Source organism: Ascaphus truei, chromosome 3 (assembly GCF_040206685.1).
Source record: "Ascaphus truei isolate aAscTru1 chromosome 3, aAscTru1.hap1, whole genome shotgun sequence".
Taxonomy (NCBI): Eukaryota; Metazoa; Chordata; class Amphibia; order Anura; family Ascaphidae; genus Ascaphus; species Ascaphus truei.
In genome coordinates, this window is record NC_134485.1 from 147,072,829 (window position 1) to 147,099,012 (window position 26,184).

The following is a 26,184-nucleotide window of genomic DNA, read 5'->3' on the forward strand; positions in this document are numbered from 1 at the left end:
CAAAAATTAGACTTGCTGATATATTAAGGAAAACATATATAACTGCTGTATTATGTGAGGGGAAACACAATAAATTATATTTATACAAACTGATAAATAAGCATATGGACCCAGCAGGGGAAAAATAACACAGATAAATTAAATATTTATTCCCTAAATATCCCTATTTTTCGCTTGCAAACTGAAGGGAAATCATTTGTCAAATGGAATAATCCCAAATGTCCAGTGATACCTGGATTTTGTGTTATCGGCAGGTATGGACCTGGAATTTGGGGGAAGGCATGTTTTCCTGTTTTAGCTATTTGATTTAACGCTACTTTCCTTTGGAAAGAAACTAATTATATCTACTAAGTAGAATCCCATGCAGCAGCAGTTCATGTCTGAGATAAAATAATTTATTCTCCTGTGGGTGAACATGCTTTTTTATGCTGTGTCTCAACCCTATCCTCAGGGAACAGTAGAGATACACCAGAGTTCAGGAATGACCAATGAATTACCAAACACATGTTAATGCACTTACAGTAGGCCCAGATTAACTAAACTCTATTAGACTTTGTAAAATATATTAAAATGAATTAATTTAGCAAATTTACCAGGTATCACAGCTGTGTATCCCCCCTCATTCTCTCTTTGCCTGGATGGGAGTAAAGCCGAGACTTAAATAACATTAAATTGTTTGAAGATAACATAGCATCATTCTAAAATAATGTACCATTAATCCTATTCTAATCATATCTACGGTCATATTTTTTTTGCTTTTAAATGCAAAATTTAGTTGTGGTTTTCAAAACATTTTTGCTTAAGGAATCCTCAAATCATATTGCGATATTCTGTGGAACCCCATTCCTCTCTGATAGCGTGTCTGAGATCAGGTGCATTTTAAGGAATCCCAACCCTCTCTAATAGAGCAATCCCTCCAGCCAATTAGGCGAGGGAAGCCCATGACCAGGGGGCAAGCCCCCTCCCCCCTCACCTCGTGGGAGCTCTGGGCCGCCGTCGCGGCCCCCCCCCTGGGGGGGGGGCAGGCCCAGGTCAGTACAAAAGAGGCAGCCGGGAGCTGAATCTTCCATTCTGCTCCCGGTCAGGCTGGCGGGCAGGATGTGTGGAGCGGACAAGGTCAACACGGTCCCGCATGCGAGGACGCGTGGCCCTCATCAAGTGATGATGGCGCCCCCAGCCAGGTGGTGCGCCATGCGGTAGGACAAGGAAACGGAAGGGACACACCGCAATGGCAGGGCATAAGTCCGCAAGCAGGGCGGCGACCCAGGTCATCGGTGCCAGGGGGCATGTCGACAAGGAGGTTTAAAAGACCATCGCCGGTCGCGGACAAGCCAGCAGGCAGGTGTCCCCATTCTCTCATTTCAGGCATCAGGGAGCCGGCGTCCGGCACAGGGTCGGCTCAGCAGCAGGCGGCTGAGGCGCGGGCACCATCACCATACAGGGTGGAAGATGGGGCGTCCACAGCACGCGGTCAAAAGGGGAGACTCGATAACAGAGACCAGGAGGAGGAAGCAGCCAGCGCGGTTCCCGATAGGCGGCCGGCAACGCCACCCGGGTCAACCCTCAGCCTGGCGAAAAAGCGGTCGAAAAAAGGTAGACGGCCAGCGAAAACTGACAAAGGGGTAGCCAGTGGGAGTCCCCCACGCAAGAGACTAGCGGTTTGCGCTCCCCCTCAAGTGTTAGTGGGCGAATCTCCCCGGTGTACTGGTGCGCAGCTCATGGAGGCAGCGTTGTTGGGCATAAGGCAAGCCCTATCCCCGCTTGTGGCGCACCTCGACGCAGGGCCAGGGGCGTCGACGAGCGCAGGGGGTCACATTGGGGTGATGACACCCGCACCGGCGGAGTCACCAGCAGTAGTGACACCAGCGATAAGCGCAGCGCCAGTTATAGCAACGCTAATCGCGTCAACAGCGGCGATAGCTCCAGCTATAGCGACAGTCGTAGCGCCAGCATTGGGGGCGGCACCAGCGGTAGCGACACCTATAGTTCCAGTGGCGGCAATGGCCGCGGTTCCCCCGCAGGCGGTTAACAACACACCTCTAGTGGCCGGTGGGCAGGCCGGGCAAGTGGACTCACCATCCTCCACGCTCCCCCTCCCTCAGGCGGCACCCGCCTCAGAGGAGCTAGCCAAGGATAAGAGGATGCCCGATGCGGCATATAAGGTCTCTTATACATCCAGACCTAGCTCAGTGGGCTTGCACTTGCTAAAAGAGGTGAAGGACAAGATATGGGCCGGGGAATATGTAGATATATTATCTCTGTTACTAGGCTACAGGGAGGCGTTGGCCGCGTCCTCAAAGACGGGGGAAGCGAAGAAGGTGGATGTGGAAAAGAGGCTTTTCCCACACACCTTTCGCAATTGGTCTAAGGCATTTGTTATCCTGGCTGGAGTAATTGGGGAGAAGGATCCACAGGCGTGCGCATCGCTCTTTACGTATCACGACATGATCGAGGAAGCACACCACACTTACGGGGGAACGGGTTGGTGGACATATGACCAGTGCTTTAGGCAATCAATGAAGGCCCAAGAGGAGGTGATACCATGGAACGTCAACGACGTCAACCTTTATTTACAGTTCGTGTCTGGGGGCAGGGCAGATTCCTTTCGAGGGAGCGGCACCGGAGGTAGGGGGACATGGCGGAATAACGTACCAGGGACTAGCCAGTCGCTGCGCACCAACTCGGGCGTCTGTTGGCCGTTTAACCAGTCCAACTGCACGTACGACAACTGCCGTTTCCAACACATCTGCTCCTTTTGCGGCGGCCGCCACGCCCAGGCAAAGTGTTTTAAGAAGGGCGGTCGCAGGGGGAGGGGCGCAGGGCGGAAGTTTGGACGCGAGGGCAGCGACACCAATAATCGTCGCCAATTTGGCACCGTGGCTAGCAAGGTATCCCAATAGGGAAGCAGCCCAGCTACTCTTAGCTGGGTTTAAGGAGGGGTTTAGGATCCCGTTTGAATATCAAGCGGGATCTGAGTTTAGTCGGAACTTGAAATCGGTCAGGACACACGGTGACGTAGCTAGGAAAAAGGTCTGGAAGGAAGTCGAACTGGGAAGGATGGCTGGCCCCTTCGAGTCCCCTCCCTTGCCTAATCTCAGGATTTCCCCATTGGGAGTGGTCCCCAAAAAAGAGGCCGGGGAGTATAGGTTGATACAACACCTATCCTACCCCGAGGGGTCGTCGGTAAATGACGGCATTGACAGGGAGTTGTGCTCGGTGTCTTACGCGAACTTCGATCAAGCCGCAGCGCTGGTGGAAAGGATGGGAGCAGGGGCACCAATGTCAAAAGCTGACATCAAATTGGCCTTCAGACTCTTGCCAGTCCACCCCGAGTGCTTTCATTTGCTAGGCTGCATGCTCGAAGGTCAGTACTACATAGACTTATGCTTACCAATGGGATGTGCGCTTTCTTGTTTTTATTTCGAGACATTTAGCACCTTCCTAGAATGGGTGGCCCGGAAGAGGGTGCAGGCAGCGGGGGTTATGCACTACTTGGACGACTTCCTTTTTGTTGGCCCCAGGGGTTCGGACTTATGCGCTAGGTGTTCGAATTTTCAGCCCTGGCGCGCGAGTTCGGCGTTCCTTTGGCCGACGAGAAGACGGTGCGGCCAACAACCACTCTTACCTTTTTGGGCATAGAGATCGACTCTGAGGCGATGGAGTACAGGCTCCCTCCGGAGAAGCTGGTCGCCCTAAGCAGGCTTCTCCGCGAATTCATAGCTCTCAAGAAAACATCATTGAGGCACTTCCAGGCGCTGCTAGGCCACTTAGTAATTGCTGCGCGCGTAATGCCGGCTGGGAGGGTTTTCGCCAGGCGCCTCTCCGCAGCAACGGTCGGGGTGAGACGACCCAACCACTTCATTCGCATCATCGCCGAAATCCGAAAGTACTTGACAGTGTGGCTGCGTTTTTTAAAGGAGTATAACGGCAGAACCTTGTGGCGAGGTCCCCCATCCAACAACACAGAGTTGCAGTTGTTTACAGACACATCAGGGTCAGTCGGTTTTGGGGCCTACTTCGGTGGGGCATGGTGCGCGGAGCGATGGCCTCCCCACATGGCGGGGGACGCCGCTCATTAAGAACTTGGCGTTCCTGGAACTATTTCCCTTGCTCGTCGCAGTGCGCCTGTGGGGTCACTTATTCGCGAATAAGCAAGTAATTTTTTGGACAGACAACATGGGGGTAGTGGAAGCCGTGAACAATTTCGGCTCACGCTCCCCGCCGGTGCTGTCCCTTCTGCGCTGTTTCGTACTGGCATGCTTGCAATTGAACATTGCGTTCAAGGCTCGACATGTCCCGGGGGTGGCGAATAACATTGCTGATGCCTTATCCCAGTTACAGATGGCGCTGTTTCGGAGACTGGCCCCCGAGGCGGACCTAATCGGCAGTCCATGCCCTGCAGACCTGTGGGAGCTGGCGACGACCCAGTAACCTCGTTGGTGCGATCATCGCTGGCTCCGGGTACGTGGCGGGCCTATTCGGCAGCGTGGCGCGATTATCAAAGTCTGGCAGGGGAATTGGGTCTCGACGTATTGGGAGTCGGGACCTCGCTATCATTTGTCCTAAACTTAAGGGCAAGGGGTTTAGCGGGAGGATCCATAGGGAAAAAAGTGACGGGGGTTTCCTTCTTTTTGCAGCTAGAAGGCAAGGGGGACCCAACGAAGGCATTTATCGACAAAAGGGTGCTAGCGGGGTTAACAAAGGGGACGGCGACAAATGACAGCAGAAGGCCAGTGACACCAGCGATATTAGAAGGTTTAATGCAGGCCACAGACAGAGTGTGCCTATCGGGGTTCGAGGCGAAACTTTTCCGGCTGACGTTTGCATTGGCTTTCTTCGCAGCACTACGAGCCGGGGAGTTGGTGTGCGCGTCGCGCAAGGGCAAGGGAGGGATGCAGTTTCAGGACATAGTCTTAGGGGAAGGGTGGGTCAAACTACAAGTAAAAAGGTCAAAAACAGACCAGCGGGGAAGGGGAGCGTGGATATCATTGCTAGGGCTACCAGGGACCAAATTTTGCCCAGTGCGCACGCTCAGGGAATACTTGGCATGCAGGCCAGACGGTCAGGGTCCCCTGCTCCTTCACGCAGACGGGGTACCATTATCTAGATTCCAGTACCTGCGGGTTTTCCGCATGTGCCTAAGACACCAGGGCCTCGAAGAGGCACAATACGGGACGCATTCGTTCCGGATTGGGGCGGCAACGGAAGCATCACGCGCGGGGCTGTCAGTAGCCGCGATACAAAAGATAGGGCGATGGAAGTCTAACAGATACCGGTCCTATATCAGGCCTGCATTCTCTGGTATTTAGCGTGATTGGATAAACCCCCTCATCCTCTTTATGCCTTCACAGACGCCGCACCCACTTGGATAATCGGAGACTCGCTTATACACTGGGCAGAGAAGCGGGCTGTCAAATGCCCATGCGGGGCTAACCTCGGGTTGTGAACGGAGGAGGCAAATGTGGTATGGGGGGGAGGTAGGGGGCTGCGGTGGGCCCAGTTGCTCCCGCGGCTAATGGTGATGGGTAGGGATAGGAGGGCGCCGCAGATCTTGCTCCTCCACGTCGGGGGCAACGACCTGGCCGCTCGACGCTACTTCGAGCTTGTTAATTCAATAAAACACGACCTGGCCCTCATATTCGCCAGTTGGCCAGGAGTACAGATCGTTTGGTCGGACATAGTGTGCAGGAGAGTGTGGAGGGGCGCGAGGGCACCGGGCGCCATCGACCGAGCGCGGGTCAAATTGAACAAGATGGTGGGAAAGTTTGTGACTCAGTGTGGGGGATGGCAGATCACCCATCCCGAGTTCGACTACTAGTCAACCGGCCTGTTCCGGGCCGACGGCACACACTTATCCGAGATAGGGGCGGACTTGTTCAACAACGATTTGCAGGAGGGGCTGGAGAGGGTCCTTGCGGGGTTGGCGGCACGGTCTAATTTAAGGAGGTTTAAATAGAGCCGTGAGTGGCGGCAGTTCGGGGGTAAGTGCTTGTCCTTGCCAGATGGGCTCGGGGCGGGCGTCGCCCGGGGGTAGGAGCGATTGGGCGGGGTCAAGCTAACGTGACACCCGGGAACCCACTCGCGACAACGGCCGGCTCTTTAGGGGTCGGCTGGGTATGGGGGCAGCAGGCCAAGGCCTGGCTGACCCTCTGACCCCACTCTGGCTTGGACTAGCGCTTACTCCAGTATTATGTTTGTTAATAAACAAAGCCGCGGCCTTTTATACCTCCAAACTGAGTCTGTCATTACTTGTCTGTTTATATGTGGGTACCGGTTCCAAGTGGGAGGGGGAGGGGGTCCCTCACAGCCTCCCTGGTCATGTATCTGAGATTAGATGCATTGTAAATTCTTCTGTATTTGGTGCAATTTTCAAATGACCTAAAAATTGCAGGAAACCCTTTAGGGATGCCCACAGAATCTAAGGGTTCTTGGGAACCCCGGTTGAAAAACACTGCTTTAGGCAAATAAAAGCTCATTCCTGGTTTAAGAACTATTTGCCCTGATTTAACGTCATTTAGTGCATCTAGTCCTTAGTTTGTTGGTATGACTTCAATATTGCATAGTTAAATCACCAAAACATGGAGGGTTTTAAATGGTTGCTTTCCTAAATATTGTTATATTTATTATAGCTCCTGCCACCAAACACTCTTACTCCTTAAAGTAAAACAAAACATCACCCAGTGTTAAACAAAATCTACTTGGCAGGAATGTGTCTGCTATTTAAAGGAGGGGCTCCACTCCTGAACATAAATAGCCAGTCTAAGATGTTATGTATTTAACTTATTTAACTAATTAAGTAATATAATTGTTACTCTTACCTCCTGATTGTCATTACAAAATGTCTCTTTAATGGACAAAGGCAACCATTGCCAATGTTTTGGCCCTGTGGGGATTTTTAGTACTACAGGTATATGTGGAACACATGCATTTGGTATCAGATTTTTATGTCAGCACATATTTAAGTAATAATCCCCGAAGAACAGGGCATTACTGGCCAATAATGCCCTGGCTGGAAGAGTTGAAGGCCTGAGGTGAAGCCGAGGGAATTTAACCCAGCCAGGGCATTATTGGCCAGTAATGCCCTGTTCTGAGGGGATTAATACTATTATAGGCTGAATGTAGGCTTTTTTCATAAATAATAGACACGTTTGTATAGTTATATAGATTTTTTAAAATTAAAATAAAATGGTAAATACATTAAACCACCTCTATATATGCTTACACTGCAGCTATCTATATCCACATACTGCCAGCCCCTCTGTGTATACACACACACACACACACACTGCTGCTCTACACACACACATACACACACCCACACTGCAGCTCTACACACACACACACACGCACACGCGCACACACACACACTGAAGCTATACACACACAACACACACACACACCAGCTCTACACACAACACGGCAGCTCTACTGCTGCTACACACACATACAGCACACCACACACACACACACACACACACACACACACACACACACACACACACACACACACACACACACACACACACTGCTGCTGCTACACCCATAAACACTGCTGCTGCTACACCCATAACACTGCTACTGACACACACACACATACTAGACAGACAGAAACTGCAGCCACAAACAAACTGCAGACAGCCACTTACTTACTTTGCAGTCTCTCTCTCCTTCTCTCTCTCCTTCTCTCTCTCCCTCTCCAATTCAACTGAATCTGCTCAGTCAGCTCTGTACCCGGAGGGAGGGGGAGGAGTCAACCCATGGCTGATACTTCCTGACCAATCCCCTGCCCTGTCTCAGAGCTGTTCCTGCCTTCTGACCAATCCCCTGCCCTGTCTCAGAGCTGTTCTGAAAGCTGATTGGCTGGAAATAAACACATTGGAAATCAACACATTGCAAGCAGCAAAAATTCCGGGCATTACTGATTGGTTAAAATTCCGGGCATTATCCAATCAGAGAGCAGGGATTTCAATAGTGCCCGTAATTTTACTGCTTTAGCCTATCATATGTTTTATTATACGCTAAAGCAGTACAATTCTGGGCATTATTGAAATCCCTGCTCTCTGATTGGTTAGAATTCCGGGCATTATTCATTCAGTAATGCCCGGACTTTTTGGCAGCTTGCCAATTCACCTTTCAGAGATGCAGGGGGAGCACTGAGGATTCCCCATCTCTCCTTCACCCACCTCTCCCACTCCCCTCTTCTCACCCTCCACTCCCCCCCATACCACCACTTCTCCCCCCTCACCTCCTTCCCCTTACCATAAACCCTCTTTTTCCCACCCCTCATCTCTCTCTCGCCCCTCACCTCTCTCTCTCTCCCCCCTCATCTCTCTCTCTTCTCCTCCACCTCTATATCCCCCCTCACCTCTCTCTTCTCCCCCTCACCTCTCTCTCCTCCCACCCCCTCATCTCTCTCTCCCCCCCAACCCCCTCACCTCTCTCTCCCCCCCAACTCCCTCACCTCTCACTCTCACCCCAACCCCCTCACCTCACTCTCTTACCCCTGTCACGGTGAGATTATGGCAGGCTGTATAAGGTCACATAAATATATATAACAGATGATATATATTTATCACTGGGTCTGAACTGAAACGAGTCTTAGATATAATAAAGTATATTTATTCCTTTGGATAGGTGAACACACGAATAATACAGTAACAGACAAGAAGTACACTTACTTAGGGGTTGGGGAATGAGAAGTATGATGTAGCATTTCTCTCAGCAATCAGGTAATCATTCAGGTGATATCAGGTAACCATATCAGCAAACGAAGACCAAGGATATAGGGTGGACAGCAGTTTATAAACCTTTTGTCCCTCTATCCTTAACATTAAGTACCTGTGATTGGTTTTCAATTACCTCCAGCCAATCTTTAATGTGGGAACACATTTTAATACATGCCCCCCTGCTAGCTGGCACAGGCGCAGTAGAACTCTGGGGTCTCATTTCTGTAGCCCCACATATGCAAATGGAATGCCAGCCAGTCTACCCATTTGGATCTCTGGCAGGAAAACCTTTGTTGGAAGGTGTTAAATGGGACACTTAAAAACTGCTCTGGTTTGAGCCTTCTCCGCCCTCAAATAAACAGGGAGGGTGACAAAACCCTTTGAACAATACTTAAGTCCTAGACATTGGGTCGCCTCTAGGGCCATCTGCTATCCTGGTATGCAAAAGAATTTCCTCTGGGTTCTATCCATACCTTGGGACACAGTATTAAACATAAAACATAAACGTATTAAAATATCCGGTTCCGCTGGGTCCAGCAGGTCCAAACCTCCCAGTTCTCAATGTCGGAACTGGGACACCGTATGGTCCAAAAAGCGACATGCTACGGCCTTGGGAACCGGAGTTACATGAATGCACCTTAAATCATTTTTCATTTTAATACAAAAATCTCCACTACAAGAAATCACGTTTTTTCACTAAATCCCCATTGAAAACAACGGGCTTCGCCGCCATAGACTCTCAATGGCAAACCGCCGCCGTTGGCGGCTATGGGAATCCCCGCCATAGACTTTCAACGGGGCGATGCCGCCGTTGAAGTCAATGGGAGTTTTCCGCCGTAGCCGGTCAATGGGGTTTGGCCGCCATTGACGTCTATGGGAAAAATCCCAAACTTTCAAGGGGGTCCATACTCCGTAGGGTTGGTCTCAGAGGGTCAAGGATGGTTCTGCAGCGATGCCGGAGCAGTAGCTACAGATACCCCAAACCCTGACTCTCTGGACCCTCCGGAACTGGAGCTATGGAATACCAAAATTCAGCTTTTCACACTTAGCCGTTTTCCTGAGCCGGTTCGGCCGCCGCCATTGGAACCTATGGCACGGCCCGCTCTTATGGGTTCGACCCTTATCGGGGGTCCAGGATACGGGGACCCGGTTGTGGTCGAGTGGGGGGAAGTCTAGGAACTAGGGGCAGCAAGAATTTTATTCCTAGGGGCCCTAGAACTGTTTATTCCCACGCCACTTGTCGTTGAACTTGACTTGTAAGTGATCAAAGCTCTCCTATTGAAAATGTATCCGCTTTGCGGTTAAGCAGTTTGGACGGCAGCCAACTTGTTCCTGGAAAGCTCTCTCGAGGGTTTCTCCATTGAAGTCAATGAGCCCATAGACTTTCAATGGGAAACCGCCACTCTCCCCCTCGGACGCCATCTGCTGGTCTTCTCAGGAACCGGACTCCACAGCAAGATTCACCATTAAAAAGCATTGAGCCCTAATGGCGGCCTATGGGAACCTGCAAAATGGTGCCTGAAAAGGCGGGAAAACTACACAAAGGGCTATAATCACTATACAACTATTAACCCTTGTGCTCCCGGATGGATCCCAGTGTGTGTGGGCTGCAGACCAGTTGTTACAATAAAACAGGGGAAACAGGGGAATACACATGTACATGTCATTACAGGGGTTAAATCACCGTTCTGGGTCTTAGCCCAGTTAACCCTTTGACTCCCGGGTGAGGTCAGGGGATGGCCAAATGGGGTGTAACCCCTTTTATCCCGGGCCACCCCCTTTCTCCCTCTACAACCCCAAAATCCCTAACCTCGCTCTTTCCCCACCCCCTCAACTCTCCCCCTCACCTCTCCTCCCTCTCCCCGACCCCCTCACCTCTCCCCCACCCCCTCACCTCTCTCCCCACCCCCTCACCTCTCTCCCCACCCCCTCACCTCTCCCCCCAGCCCCTCACCTCTCCCCCCACCCCTCACCTCTCCCCCCACCCCCTACCTCTCCCCCCACCCCCTCACCTTTCCCCCACCCCCTCAACTCTCTTCCTCCCTACCTCTCCCCCTCACCTCTCTCCCTCCTCACCTCTCTCTCTTCTCCCCTCCTCCACCTCTCTCCCCCTCTCTCAACCCCCCCCCCCACCTATCTCTTCTCCCGCACCCATCTCTCCTCCTACTCCCTCGCCTCTTTCTCCTCTCACCCCCTCATCTCTCTCTCCTCTCACCCCCTCATCTCTCTTTCCTCTCTCCCCCTCATCTCTCTCTCCTCCCACCACCTCATCTCTCTCTCCTCTCACCCCTCATCTCTCTCTTCTCTCCTCCCCTCACCTCTCTCTCTTCTCTCCCCCCCTCACTTCTCTGTCTCCCCCCCACCTATCTCCCTTCTCATTTGCTACTTTACTTATTTTTCCTACACAGGTGCATCAGCATAGTTCCGTTTATATATCTATACAAAAGTGTCTATTTTATGAAAAAGCCTATAATAGTAATAATCCCCTCAGAACAGAGCATTACTGGCCAACAATGCCCTGGCTGGGTTAAAGTCCCTCGGCTTCGCCTCGGGCCTTCAACTCTTCCAGCCAGGGCATTATTAGCCAGTAATGCCCTGTTCTTCTGGGATTATTACTTACATATTTTGGGAGACGTGCAAAATGAAGGTGCATAATATGCATTTTGGTTTGGTTTTTTTGTTGCCTTTTTATTTTCAGCCATAGAAGGTTTTTTTTTTCTTCAAATATATTAAAAATATATATTCATAAGATGAACCTGCAGGTTCCTTATAGAATCTTCATTGTCTTTAGGAAACACAAATGTCTCCTCTTGTTGTTGTTCTAATTTAGGACTAGACATACTCAGATGTGTACAAAATGAGATGCTTATATATAATTAAAGGATGAATCCCAAGGGCAATGAAAGGGTAAGTGCTACTCACATTATTAAAAAAACATTCTGAGATCAGAATGAGCACTGCAAGAAATATTTGTAAGCTTGTATATTTAAAAAAAAAAAGGCTTATCTGCAGGTTTAATCAATGCAAAAAGTAGCTTGTTTTAAACTGACACAGAAATCTAATGTGTTACAGACACTAGATCCATGTGTCTTTTTGATGAGTTGTACTGCATTCCTCTACTATGCACAGCACAGCATTTGCTGTTCCAAACAGCTAAAAATATAATTATAAAATCTGTCACATTTTAAAAGAATGCTTTGTTGTTTGACACATGCCCTGACAAATATAGTCTATTTTGAACTATATTTTTTAATTGGCAGCTGCAATTGTTAATGCCTTGTACTTCGTATGAATGTGCAAGCTATCATGAAACTAAAGCCTAGATTCAATATAGGTTGATAAATTAAAAACTTGTGTTACTGGTATTTGGCGATCTATTTATCAACCTACTGTACTCACTAAAGTCATATTGCCGCCTGTGGTAAAGCATTGGTAATGGGCCTTTTACCACGGGGATATGTTGGCAGTATTTTTACCCTGACGTGCGCAAATGAGCATGCAAATGAATAATTGGCACCAAATGGCTTATTCACATGGTATTCACCAAACTCACCTGGCAATATTAGGATACCACCAAAAAAATATTGCCTTTTTTTAATCCCCTACCCAGGCTGGCATTAGGCCTATTTTACCAATGTATATAATGGCCACTAGAAACATAATCAAGTTCACCTAAACCAACCTGGAAGAGATGATAAATATAAACTCAATAGACATTTCACAACGTTTTAATATATTAACCCCTTAGTAGACTTTAAAGGTTAGCTAGTCATGGGTTGCCCATATCAAACTGTCCACTTTTACCACTAAGGTCGCGGCCCCAGTATCTTCCGTGCGTTCAAGCTCCGTCCCCCCACCCCCCAGTCAGTCCGGTCCCAGTTACTACCCTGTGGTGCACATTTCTCCAGCGGTGCGCGACACGTTTTCACTGAGACAGGGGAATTTAAACTCAGAGTTTGTGACGGAGACGTGGCCACGCCCCCGTCGGCGGTTCAGCCAATGAGGACGAACCGGCACGTGAGGTCATAGCCACGCCCCTGCAAACCCCCCACCATGCCCCCTCTTGTCGCAAACGCTCCCTCTCTCCCAGGACCGCAGATCGCGGTGCAGCACTGTGCACGCACCGCCCCCCCGCCGGGCGTGCGTGTGTGCTCCAGTGCTGACTGGGACCGCAGCCTGAGGGCTTAAAATATTCCTAACAGATTCAAGTGGAGCCTATGTAGCTTTAATGACACATGAGTGGTACAAAGAAAAAAACACCACTTACCCCATGGTCCCCCGTGGTCTTCAGGAGCAAAACCACCATGAACCTAATCCAGTTTAGTAATATGAATCCGAACCATAAAAAATAACCTTTCTTTGCCACTTGGCAGCTCAAATGGAAACTCGAAAAAGTGCAGCAAAAAATTACTGCGAGGCCTGAAACACTGTCTAATACTAACTCTTCGTCATGACATTAGATGTCTAAGAAGTTTTTTCCTTACATGTCATAAGAAACACGTGGTACCTGCCAATATTTGGAATCAATGACGCGGAAATCAGTCATGTGGAAAAAATAAAACATCCTTAGACGTCTAACATCATTGCTGAGGACAGCAAACATGTGGTAAAGCAAGTCATATGATTGGTTGCTTTACCGCATGTAGCTCCTTAAATGTCGTATGCAAACGCTACAATCCCTATAAAAGGGACACACTCTTCGATACCACCCTAGTTGTTATTAAGAGGACATGTGAGGAGGACTCCCTGTTAAGAAAAAAAGATGAGTCTTTTTCATCTTCTTTGAAGTTAGCTTCAATCAAGTCCATCATTGGAAGCCCATGATGTAACAAAAGGGTTAAAATACTTTTTGTCCATAGGATAATGTAATGATTTGTATAACATTACCCTATAGTAGCATTGTATTATATTGGCATGTGCAGTTTTGGCATTAATAAGAAATTGTGATAGTGACTATCATGATTCTCTTGCATTGCTGCCAGAAAGCTATTAGGAGTTAATTAATGCTCAATTATCATGCGTATATAATTCTTAGTGAAAATAGTGTTCAATTTGAAAAAATATCCAGCTTTCAGTGTTTTTCATAACACAGAATATTATCGCCAATTTAAATAGTTTAACAAAGCCAGGCCTAAACCTTCATTTTTTTTAAAGATTTTTATTTGTAACCTAGCAGAAAGATGGAAGAAAATAAACTATCTAGAGAGAGTCTCTAAGTAATCACATAACCTTCTCTACATTGAATATTCTGTTCTGTCTGACATTTCTGAAGGGTGCGTGAACACTTAAAAAGCTAGGCTGACAGGTTGCCGGGTTTGTAATGCAGAGCTCGAAGAATGGCTTTCTGCAGAATAGCCTGATAATGTAAAAGCGCTTTTCCCATTTGGACAGTGCAAATGTTTCAATCTTTTTAGAAGAAACATTTTTGCATCCTGGCTCTTAAGTGAACAAGAGTCTCTTTGATTTCTGGAGAGAGAGAGTGAAATAAAGAAAGGGATAGAAGTCAAATTTGGAATTGTGCTGCTTAGAGCAGGGAGGTCACAAGGCCTTAATGCATTTAGCTTTGACTGCCCCCTCTTGTAGTGCGTCTATTAGTCAGTAATTTGATTTGTACCTATTCATTTGCAGTCCCTGCAGCAGCTCTGAGCTGGCCCCAAGTATAATTGGTGCTGTCTCTATTTTTACTTCATTAGATTAGCCCCGACTCCTGGCCACTTGTTGTCTGTGCTTGTCTGCCCATTTATACAACCTAATGTAACACAAAATTCATTACTGATCACATTACTTTCAACTCTGAAGCCAGTCTTGTGATAAACATTTTCTTAACCGTTTCAAAACCGGTATTTGGTGAGCCAGAGTTAAGACAAAGGCACATCTAGCAGAGTGAGGCAATCAATACTTTAATAACGCTAAGTAGATACAAATGTATTGACACAATACAAATAAGGCCACAGAGAGTAACTTGCAGCTGGAGTCTATGGAACCATAATGAGTAGCTGGTGTCTGGATTCATATCATGAAAGAACTTCAGGGCAATTTGAAGCATTTAACTAGAAAAGTTCATTCACTTCTTTCTTGTCAAGGTCAAAATCAACTTTCCTAATAAAAAAAACTGTCAGAAACTTCCATATGTTATAGACTGATTTGTATAATGAAAAAAATATATGAAAAATGCTTATTTAACCCCTTCCATCAGCAGGGAGACGTGCCCGCTTCCCCCTGCCTAAGCAGCAAAGGGGTTAAAGAAAAAGGCATTGATGAATTAAATATATGAATTGAAGGCATAAAATATCTCTGCTTCCTCATCTTGTCCGACCATTATAATTTGACTGTGTAAAGCTGGAATCAAGTTTAGATTTCATTTTCTTTTTCCACCGAAAACTGCAGTGCTGGTTTAGATTTCTTAAATTATTGTACAGCTCAGATAAACCCTTATGCACCAATCCCTGGTAACTTTTACCCTTATTGATAAACAATAAGTGGGTTGCTTCTCCGGGGTTAGACAATCTGATCGGTTCTTATTACGGATGATAGAACAATGGGAGTGTGAAGAAGCATGATGGCAAGCCTGGTAAGGCTAAGAGCTTATTCACGTCATAAACATGCCCATTTGTTTGTTATCAAATGAGAATAAATTAAAATTTTAAAAGAACTATTAAAGCAGCAAAACGTTAAATCTTATATATTTTTTAATAAATCAGTTCTGTAGTATTAGATAATACTTACTGCATTTTTTTAAATTCAACCCTTAATGCAATTTTGAATGAGTTAAGGCCCCACGCTCTTCACCAAAGCATTGAAATTAAATGCCAGGGGACCGCACGAGACCTCTGTAACTTCTCTTACCTTGTCTCCTGTGACTTCTGGCAATGCATCGCCGTAGCAACGTGATGCCACATGACGTTGTGACATCAGAAACGCCGGAGACACGGTAAGAAAGCGGGGGGGGGGGAGAGGAGGGGGAAATGTTTGCCCACCCCTGAGTTACACCATCCTTTGATTTCTATAGCAAGCTTTAGCCCACCTCCCAAGCAGTGGAATATCTTTGCAACACTTTCCTGTTTGTTGCCAATATTCCCTGCAGTTTGAGTTGCAAACTGTAACAATAGATAATGTTACCTTTGTAATATAAGGATACATTGTAACTGCTGAGTTACCCTGACTGAAGGATTGATTGAAACTGAAAGGCGGTCATTATGTTAGTTCCACTATCAGGATTTTTACAGATTTATAACAGGAGCACCAAACGATTTCCAGCTTAGGCACCAAAAGATTTCCAGCTTAGGCAATGTAAAATTATACATTGTCACATGCTTTACATATTAAAAAAAGAAAAGAAGGGGAATGTAGTATTGCTGCATTAAATGTGGCCATCTTTATGAATTGGATATGGGCTAAATTAAAAGCGCTGGTCACTTTTGAAATAAAGCAGCATTTTCCTTCAGTTGAGCATAATTCTCTGAATAACCACTAACAAAATCAGTTTGTAGTTACATAGTAGATGAGGTTGAAAAAAAAATGCGTCCATCAATTTCAACCTATGCTAAATTTAGACAACATACTGTATACTTTATCCTATATCTATACTTACAGTATATTGAGCCAGAAGAACTCAAACAAAAATACCCATTGACATATCATTGACATATCATCCAATGATATCTAATAAAGGGGAAAATATATTCCTTCCTAACTTCAAGAATTGGCAATCAGATTACTCCCTGGATCAACATCCTTCTCATGTTTACTTGTTTGGTATATCCCTGTATACATATCCTTTCTAAAAAGATGTCCAACCTTTTTTTGAACAAATCTATTGTATCTGCCATCACAGTCTCCATGGGTAATTAATTCCACATTTTAACTGCCCTTACTGTAAAGAACCCTTTCCTTTGTTGCTGGTGAAATCTCCTTTCCTCCAACCTTAAGGAATTACCTGAGTCCTTTGTACTGTCCTTGGGATAACTAGTTCTCTTGAAAGCACCTTGTACTGTCCTCGAATATATTTGTATATAGTTATCATATCCCCTCTTAGACGCCTCTTTTCTAATGTAAATAAATCTAATTTAGCAAGCCTTTCCTCATAAGTTAGATTGTCCATCCCCTTTATTAATTTGGTGGCTCTTATCTGCACTCTCTCTAGTTCCATAATGTCTTTTCTAAGGAGTGGCGCCCAAAATTGTACTTCATACTCAAGGTGTGGTCTTGCCAATGCTTTGTAAAGGGGCGTAATTATGTTTACTTCCCTTCTATCCATTGCCCATTTTATGCAAGATAAGATCTTGTTTGCCTTTGCAACTACTGCATGACTTTGGGAACTATTGCTAAGCCTGCTGTCTACCAGCACTCCTAAATCCTTCTCCATCAAAGATTCCCCTAATTTATCCCCATTTAATTTGCAAGTAGTCTGTTTATTCTTGTTTCCCAAATGCATAACCATACAATATTCTGTATTAAACCTCATCTGCCATTTACCTGCCCACGTTTCCAGTCCAAGTCCTTCTGGAGAGAAATTACATCCTGCTCTGATTCTATTACCTTACACAATTTAATGTCATCAGCAAAGATGGAGACTTAGCTCTCGATGCCAACCTCAAGGTCATTAATAAACAAGTTTAAAAGCAGGGTCCCAGTACCGGTCCCTGAGGTACTCCACTCACGACTTTAGCCCAACCTGAAAAAGTTCCATTTATGACAACCCTCTTGACATCTATTCTTCAACCAGTTTTCAATCCTGGTGCATATTTTTTTTACTGAGGCCAATTTGCTTTATTTTGTACACCAACTTCTCGAGTGGAACCGTATCAAAAGCCTCTGCAAAATCTAAGTAGACCACATCAACTGCATTACCCTGGTCTAAATTCCTACTTCCCTCCTCAAAGAAACAAATAAGGTTAGTTTGGCATGAACTATCCTTCATAAATCCATGCTGACTATTACTAATAATTTTGTTTTCCATTAGATATTCCTGAATAATATCCCGTATTAAACCTTCAAGTAGTTTCCCCACTATTGAAGTCAGGCTTACAGGTCTGTAATTCTCTGGTTGTGATCTAGCTCCCTTTTTAAATCTACACACCACATCCGTTTTACGCCAATCATGTGGTACTGAGCCTGTGGAAATGGAGTCCTTGAATATTAAATGTAATGGTTTGGCTATTACTGAATTTAACTCCTTGAGAACTATTGGATGTATGAACATCTTCCTCAGTTAACGAAATGTTTATTAATATAGAGGTTGTGGCTTTACAATTGAAATGGATTCTTCCATGGTAAACACAGAGGCAAAGAATTTGTTTAATTCCTCTGCTTTTTCCTAATCTCCAATAATCTGCCTGACCATCTCACACTGAAAGGGTCCTACTGTATATTCTCTTTTCTGATTTTTTGTTATTAAGGTGCTTAAATAACTTTTTAGGGTTGATCTTACTTTCTATTGCAATCCTTTTTTCATTATCCATTTTTGCAAATTGTATTGCCCTTTTGCAATTTTTGTTACATTCCTTATAATTCTGATATGCTGCCTCCGTCCCTTCTGATTTAAAGAATCGAAACGCCTTCCTCTTTTTTTCCATTTCCTCCCCTACCTGTTTATTTAGCCACATTGGTTTTGACTTATTTTCTTTTATACGTATTACCCATGGGTATACACTGATATGTGTGCTTTTCTAACAATGTTTTAGTGTATTTTTATTTGCCTGAAGAGGAGCTTGCTATTCTCTTGCAACATTAGGTAGCACTTAAATTGTATCATTTTTACTCTACATTTGTTTTTATTAATACAAATTAACCACTTGACTACTTGTTTCACTTAATTTTTATGACAATATTTGTTGTAGTGTGTAGACTACTGGCTTTCAGGTGAAATGCTAAAAGATTTATAACATATTTTAAAGCAGGGGTGGCCAATTCCAGTCCTCAAGGGACACCAATAGGTCAGGCTTTAAGTATATCTCTGCTTCAGCACAGATGTCTCAATCAGTGGCTCAATCTCAATGACTGAGCCACTGATTGAGCCACCTGTGCTGAGCAGGGATATCCCTAATACCTGGCCTGTTGATGGCTCTTGAGGACTGGAGTTGGCCATCCCTGTTTTAAAGCGACAATCCTCTCCAGTGGTTATTTACAGTAGAGCTAAATTCATGTGATCATTTGTTCCCAAAGTATAACCCTTTTTAGTCTTTTTCAAAACTTCACAAACATATATATTTTTGTTTTGGTTAAATGTTTGTGGTTTCTAGGATAAACCATTTTATCAAAACGTGGCTCCTTTAAATTATAGAGCTTGAAAGAAAAATGGAAGCAAAATTATTGGCCTAATACTGTCACTTCATTGCAACTCACAAATGTTGCTAATTTGTACGTTTGCATTTTTTTTTTTAATTAGAGATGGAAAATTGGACATTTGCAGCTGCCAAATTGGCTAAAAAGTTGCCACTTGTATGTAATTTTCTGGAAATCATCCTAATATCTGATGCTATATATAAATGAGACCAGAGAGAAAAATGACCCCTGTGTAGCACTCTGTCACCTTGTGAGATGATGATAAAATTAAAACATATATTTTATTAGGAACTCGTTAAAACAATGGGGTTTAAAACAAGGATTAAATAAATTGCGAGCGCTATATAGACTCTAAGGGTGTAGTAGACCCTATAGAGAATAGTGTTTTAACCAGTGTTGGATTACCAGTGTTATGTGGATTCACTGGCCCTAGTGACCCTTGTATAAAGACATCTCCTAGGCTAGGGAATGCCTGTGTGCAGGAAGAATAGTAGAACACCTTAAATGTAGTGCCAACAGTAATATAGTACTTGTAGGTGCACCAAAACCAGAGAACCTAGCACGCGGCTGGTGTATTTGGCAGCCAAGTGTCCAGATGATAGTTGTTTACAATCCTGATAGGTTGTGCACCACTTCAGACCATGGACTATGTAGTTATATGATTAGAGTGGTATTAGTAATATGTTCGTGAGTGTACTGTATATAACACAAGATGTCGTGTGAGCTGAAGATCTGAAGTATGCAGATCTATGGCTAACACTGGTACTTTATTGGTTTAAAAACTGTGTAGCAATATGACACTGCTGAGACTCCTAGATTGACAAAATAAGGAGATCTCAGCTAGGTAATACACTGTATAGGAACAATAACAGGTTTGTCCAAGAACCTAAGCCTTAACCTAATAATTGTTATACCTCTACATGTAAGGTAGTGTACTGACACCTCATCGTGTTTCGCTGCTATTGCTTTGTCAAGGCCATTATAAATAAATAATTAGCCCCTTTAAGCACCAACACCTATCATATTACTTTAGCTGAAGCGGGGGTAACCGTTCAGTATGTTCTTTGCTATATATAAATGTAAAAGTGTGACATTTCTGATATTTCATGAGATATTTGCAAGTGAACCTTCACTATTTTATTATTAAACAATGCAAAATGTCCTTGAAAGTGCGCAGCTTTTTATGACAATAGCCCCTATTTACTAAGCGGTGCTATTCCACAATAGACTTCTTATGCAATAACACTGCTTAGTAAATATGGGCCTATTATTTTTCTTCTTATAAACGGGGTTTCTCAAAGCTGTGATGCAAAAATAATGTGTGTTAGCAAAGCGGCCATCATAACGTTACCTTGATGAATGGGGATTATCGTAGTGTTCAGTCGTGTTAAAAAAAAAAAACACTTCACATGCACATTGGGAAAAAGTTTTATTAGTTATTGACGCATTATGTATTAGCATTGTACCCATAACATTGTACCCATAAGAATGTAACAATTTTAAATAAATACACATGCTCAACTTCAAATCTCCGCCATGTAATATGTGTTGTTGTTCATCTGAGGTTGTATTTACCTAATTTTAAGACCTGCTAAGGAACAGATGATTGTTATTATGTCCTGATATATAAAACCATAGATTTCAAAGAGGGTGTACTTTCTTTTTAACACAACTGTACTGCACCGACACACTTTATTCGAGCAAATACCCAGTATGTACCTGGCAGATACCTGGAATGCGCCGCTCCTCACCTCTGACAAGCCCCGTTGCGTTTGCCTGCCCAGCCTGGGTTCATGCCTGGCTGACGGGCGGCTGATCTGTTAAATGATAATGATTAGGATTTAATAGGCTGCAATGCTTCGCGTGTCTACCAGATGGCATAAATTCATGAATTGTAATGCAGTATATATATATATACTGTGCAGTATTGCAGCCAGCGGGAATAAAATGCTTCAATCCCTGCTTGGAAAATACCTCAATGCACTCGGGCAGAAAACAGTCACAAACCTCAATACACCCGGGTATACCCGAATTCGTGGGACTAGCCGAGCTCGAATAAAGTGTGTCGCCAGTGTACATACATACATACATCTCAGTGAGTAAAGACATTGACTCTGGCACAGAGTTTGAACCAGGGAAACCTGGTTCAATTCCTGGTGTCAGCTCGTTGTGACCTTGGGCAAGTCACTTTATCTCCCTGTGCCTCAGGCACCAAAAACTCTACAGGGCAGAGACTGTGGGGCTTATATAGAGAGCTACTTTAATGAAAGCCACAACGGCAATAAAGTCGCCACATTATTGCCGTTTATGTTCGCCATATGCAGGATACTCCGTTACCCCTGTGAAAACTTAGGGGCCTATGCAGAGAACTGCGAGAATGGCCATTCGCCCGACTTAAAACTCTCCATGTTTTTGGCGGATTCCCCTCGCAGTATGCAGGAAGGTGCGCATATCTGTGAGAGGAATCCGGCAGAGAGATGGCGAGCCCTGGCGAGAATGGCTCCGCTGGTGAGATCTGTCAACAGAGAGCGAGATCCGCCTCACTCTGCACAAATCTCGGCGGCAAAAAAAATAATGTGTACATATCAATAGGATTGCTATTGTAGATGTGCAGGGGGTCTCTGGGGATGAACCGCGTTGGTTTTATGTCCGGGGACCCCCTGCTTCCCGAGATACAGGGCCCGTTATGAGGTGCCGGTATCTCCTATGCATTGAGATAGCCCGATCACGTGACGCGGGACATTTCCATTCATAGGAGATACCGACACCTCATAAAGGTGCCTGTATCTCGGGAAGCAGGGGGTCCCCGGACATAAAACCAACACGGTTCATGTCCAGAGACCCTCTGCACATGTACACTAATAATAAAAATACAGTAATGCTGCTTCATTACCTTACCGGCTATCCGTTAAGGCAATGAAGGGGTTAAGTCACAGTAGCATGTTTAACATGTTGCGGACAATGGCCCCCAATAAACATTGCAATACACAGCACAATCAGGCTCTGTGCCCCCAACAACACCTAAACCCCCCTTTTATACATAACCCATAGTAATTTTTTTAGGCACAGGAATGGTACTATAGGCTGGCGGTGGCCCTCGGGTGTTGCCTGCAGTATCAAGTCTGTGCCCAAAAAAATTATTACAAGACACATAAATACTTTAACATAAATACACCCCACCCTCCTACCCTCCTACCCTCCCCTGTGAGGCATAACCATCATCACCCCCAACACACCGGGAGGCCTTCCGTCCGTCCCTTGGGGACAATATCCCCTTCCCCCAATACCCACATTCAAAACAATACACACACCCGCAAGAAGCATAACAATTATTAAAAAACTATACATAACCCACCCACACCATATAGCAAATATATTGTGGTGTTACTTAACCCTTTAATAACAATAACGGTTAATAAGCGCTAAAGTAATTAATGGGTTAAGCCACCCTTTACCCATTCATTTGTAGAGTAGCTTCATCATTCTCTTTATATATACACCTCTATACCTCTATCACTCAAGGCAGGGCTTGGTGGGGGAAAACCCCATGATTACTACTGGCTCCTGCCCTTACCAGGGCTTACTCCAGTAAGTAGAAGGATAGGTAGCCCACTATTTCTTACAGGGGCTACACTTAGATAACGTTATGGTAAAAAAATTAGCGACCTGAGGATCTGCCCCTCAGTTTCTTGCAACGTTTTTGCCAAGTGAAGAAAACCAGTACACTCTAATCCTTATCAACATCACACTTTGGCTCCTTGTTGTGATTGTGTTCTGGCATAGAAAACTAAAATGGTCAATATTTACAGCCAAATAATCTTGCATAGGCTTCATCAAAACCTACTACTCATGCATCCACTATCATTTGTGGCATCGTAATTGCTGAACCTTCTAGGTTTCTTAATTATCAAAGGAGATGCTAGTCTCAATGGTAATCTGGTCATCTGAAGCCTAAGCATTTTGTCAGAGTCTGTATCTGATATGCAAGACAGGCTGCAAAAAAAGCCTGTGGAGCGTTTACCAAGCTCTGGAAAACTTACAGTGGTGTGGGAACAGCAAGTGATTTCAATAAATCACAATTGTCTGAGGCAAAGACAAATAGTTCAGACAGAGCATACAATGTTGGCTCTTGCTGAAGAGGCTGCATTGATGGTAGCAATGTTTTCATTGCCTCTGCACATTTAATGTGTGCATAGGGTATTTGTGCACATAAACTATACACTACATTTGAGAAATAACTTGAAAAATTGATTGGAGTCCAATAAAAACCTTTAACTGGGAAGTATACGTTATTAGATCATTTTAGTAAAGTGGTTAATGTTAACAAATAGTTAAGATAATCTGCAATTCATTTAACGGGGCATCATCCTTTTCAAAGTGCATTTACTTTTATAAACATTAAAAAAATTCCCAGCCTTTAAATCACTTAAACACTTCATTTCATAAACAGATTATTTTCCTGATGTAACTTTAAAGGGTTTTTAAAACTTTTTATTTTGTCACCAAATGTGGGTGTTTGTGATGGAGAAAATTAAATGTTCATGGAGACATATAGAGATATATTTTTGGCATTACCTAAACATGGAATTTTCTGAAGAATGACCATCTATACTAGACCTCTAGGAGCACCGCAGTGCAGCTACCCTATGCGTCCTTGCATCGTCTTGATGTAAGGCCACGTCCAGGGTGAAGCTGAGGGCGCTTACACGCTCATGCGACATGCAATCAAATGCATGATGGCAATGAGTCTGTCTAGCGTGCGCCCATGAACGCTTGGCACTCAGCTGCTTGCAGATACAAATAAATTTGATTCTGCTGCTCGCAGGTGCGTCCCCTGACATGCCCCCCCCCTCCCCCCACACGCGCAACTAGTTGGCCAGAAATCATCCGGGCAACCTGAGCGCATGACGGCCTGGCGCTCGAGCACCAGCGTGCTTGGTTGCACCCTGGACGAGGCCTAGAGCACCAATCAATTAATAAGGAGAACATTGCATGTCATTGCATAGGCGACATTATGCTCCTGACTAGTAGGGGAGAACAAGTTGGGGTTCTATCAGAGCATGCCATTCACAGCTTTACTTACCCCAATTCAGCAATACAATTTAGTGTTTCAGATATCAAACACAGAAAATGCATATTACAATATTCATAATTTTGAGTGGTTTAACAGTTTTAAATAAAACTGAAGTAGTTAAACTACAGCAACAGAGAGAAAGGGATTTAGCCTGTAAACTGATGAAGAAGAACAATATCATAGAGAATGTCTTCAGTGAATTTGTACATTGTATGTCAGGACAGTTGAAGTCCTTAGATTACTTAGGGGTCTATGTATTAAGGCAATGTTTGCACAAATCCATTGTATTTTCATCCTTCACCTGTTTTTCCCCATCTGTCCCAGCATATGACTTGGGGAGTGCCAGTAGGAGGAGTTGGGGTGAAGTTACATAATGCCCATATTATAACGACTTAAGATGTATCACATTCTGTGTCTCTCTGTGCCATTCTCTTTCCCTTTTATTTGCCCCCAAAACACTGCCATAAATGAAATGGCATAAGTCTAAAATTCTGTATCAGATGTAAGAAAGTCTTGGAGTGTCTCTGTTAGACTCGGAGTGGACTTAATAATATGCAAAAAATAGTGCAGTGCATCAAAACACATCTCTGCGTTGTTACATAGACCTTTTAAGATATTTTTTCACTTGATGTCTTTGTAGCAACGACCCATATATATACTGTATGTACTGTATTACATGGGTGCAGAGAAAAAAATACTTTGTGTGAATACTTCTGCTTTGCTAGTATGAGACAAATTACATTTTGCTCTTAAAATAAAAACCAGATGACTCTCAGAAAACCGAGGCAGGCATTCTGTAAGTGAGAATTTATCTTGCGATCTGGGTAAACAATGTCTCATCATTTAACAGTTATTATAAATAATGGCTTTTTAAGCGCTTTGTCGAGAGCTTATAGGCTCCACATAGTTGTGTCACAAGGGCTGTACTCAGAGGGAGATTCAGTGACATCTTGCAGGCATCCGGCCATAGACATTGTACATCCTGAGCTTCTTCTGCTGTCACCGTTTTTTCGCTGCCTGCCCCTTGCAGTAGCTGAACTTATATCAGGTTCCATGTAAGAAAAAGAAGAAAAAAAAGGAAGACAATAAGTTAAAAAAATAACCTTTTATAGTTATTTTGCAACTATAGACTAGTAATGTAAATGGCTATGCCCTTCATAAGATAATAATATTGAATAATATAAACTTATAGTATACTAAAAGTATGAATTTTAATATTAGAAATACTCTATTGTTATTTTATATTTATTTCACAACTATTGTACTACTCTGCAATTTAGTTGCATCTCGAGAAAATAAACATTAGTAAAATAATAGTATATCACCCTTTTCACTTCCAATGCTCTGCACAGTTAGGCATTCACGCAAAATATATGCTGGAGTGGAATCCTGTCTGCAAAATTCTGGAACACTGGTCTGCATAGCATAGTTAAGAGAGGAGCGAAAGACTAAAGGATACAACTATTACTCTATTATAGTCTGAGGGATATCTGCTCAGGAAACGTGGCAGAATCAACAAGTTCTTCAACTTTTACATTGTCAATTAACATTAGAAAAGATTTGCCAAATTATATTTGCTATTTGGTTGCGGCGCCAAAAATTGAGAGAGAACGTTTTTATAGAGCTACCGTTTCCGTACTGAACAGAAATGTAGTTGGCTCTAAAAAAATATTGTGATATGAAGCTTGAGCAACAAAAAAAACCACTTTTCTATGATCCGCCTCCTGACACCAAGGGGCCTATTCACAAAGCAGTGAAAAAATCAGTGCATTGCCGAACAACTTTGCATTGATTTATCGCGCACTAAAACATGTTGGTAAAAATGGTATTCACTAAGAAAAAATCCAAGTTTTTGAAAGTTCGATAAAAAAATGCACGCGCTCTAATTCTCACAATCGGCAACTGATTGAAACTGCAGCCTGGAAAAGCCGCATGGAGACACTGCGTCTCCATGCTCGGCTCTTACAGGCAAACGTGCAGTTCCAATATTCATTTTATTACTAGTGTACGTGTACATACCCCCTGCTCTCGCACACTAGTATCAAAACCACCCCTAAAAAATAAAAAATAAATCATTACCGTAGCGGCTAGCCGCTAAGG

The 26,184-nt window shown here is 44.4% G+C and overlaps 2 protein-coding genes across 7 annotated transcripts in view; one reads left to right on the plus strand and one right to left on the minus strand.

Annotated features, from left to right (window-relative positions):
* Positions 1-26,184, plus strand: part of BCAS3 (BCAS3 microtubule associated cell migration factor) — a 1,601,451-nt gene that overhangs the window by 1,534,814 nt on the left and 40,453 nt on the right. The window lies entirely within an intron of this gene.
* Positions 23,273-26,184, minus strand: part of LOC142489230 (uncharacterized) — a 138,033-nt gene continuing 135,121 nt past the window's right edge. For all 4 annotated transcript variants that reach the window (XM_075589637.1, XM_075589635.1, XM_075589636.1 and 1 more), the window contains one exon: positions 23,273-25,117. In XM_075589637.1, coding sequence (XP_075445752.1) covers positions 24,975-25,117 — 143 coding nt within the window. In that variant the 3' untranslated portion in view covers positions 23,273-24,974. The remainder of the gene's footprint in view (positions 25,118-26,184) is intronic.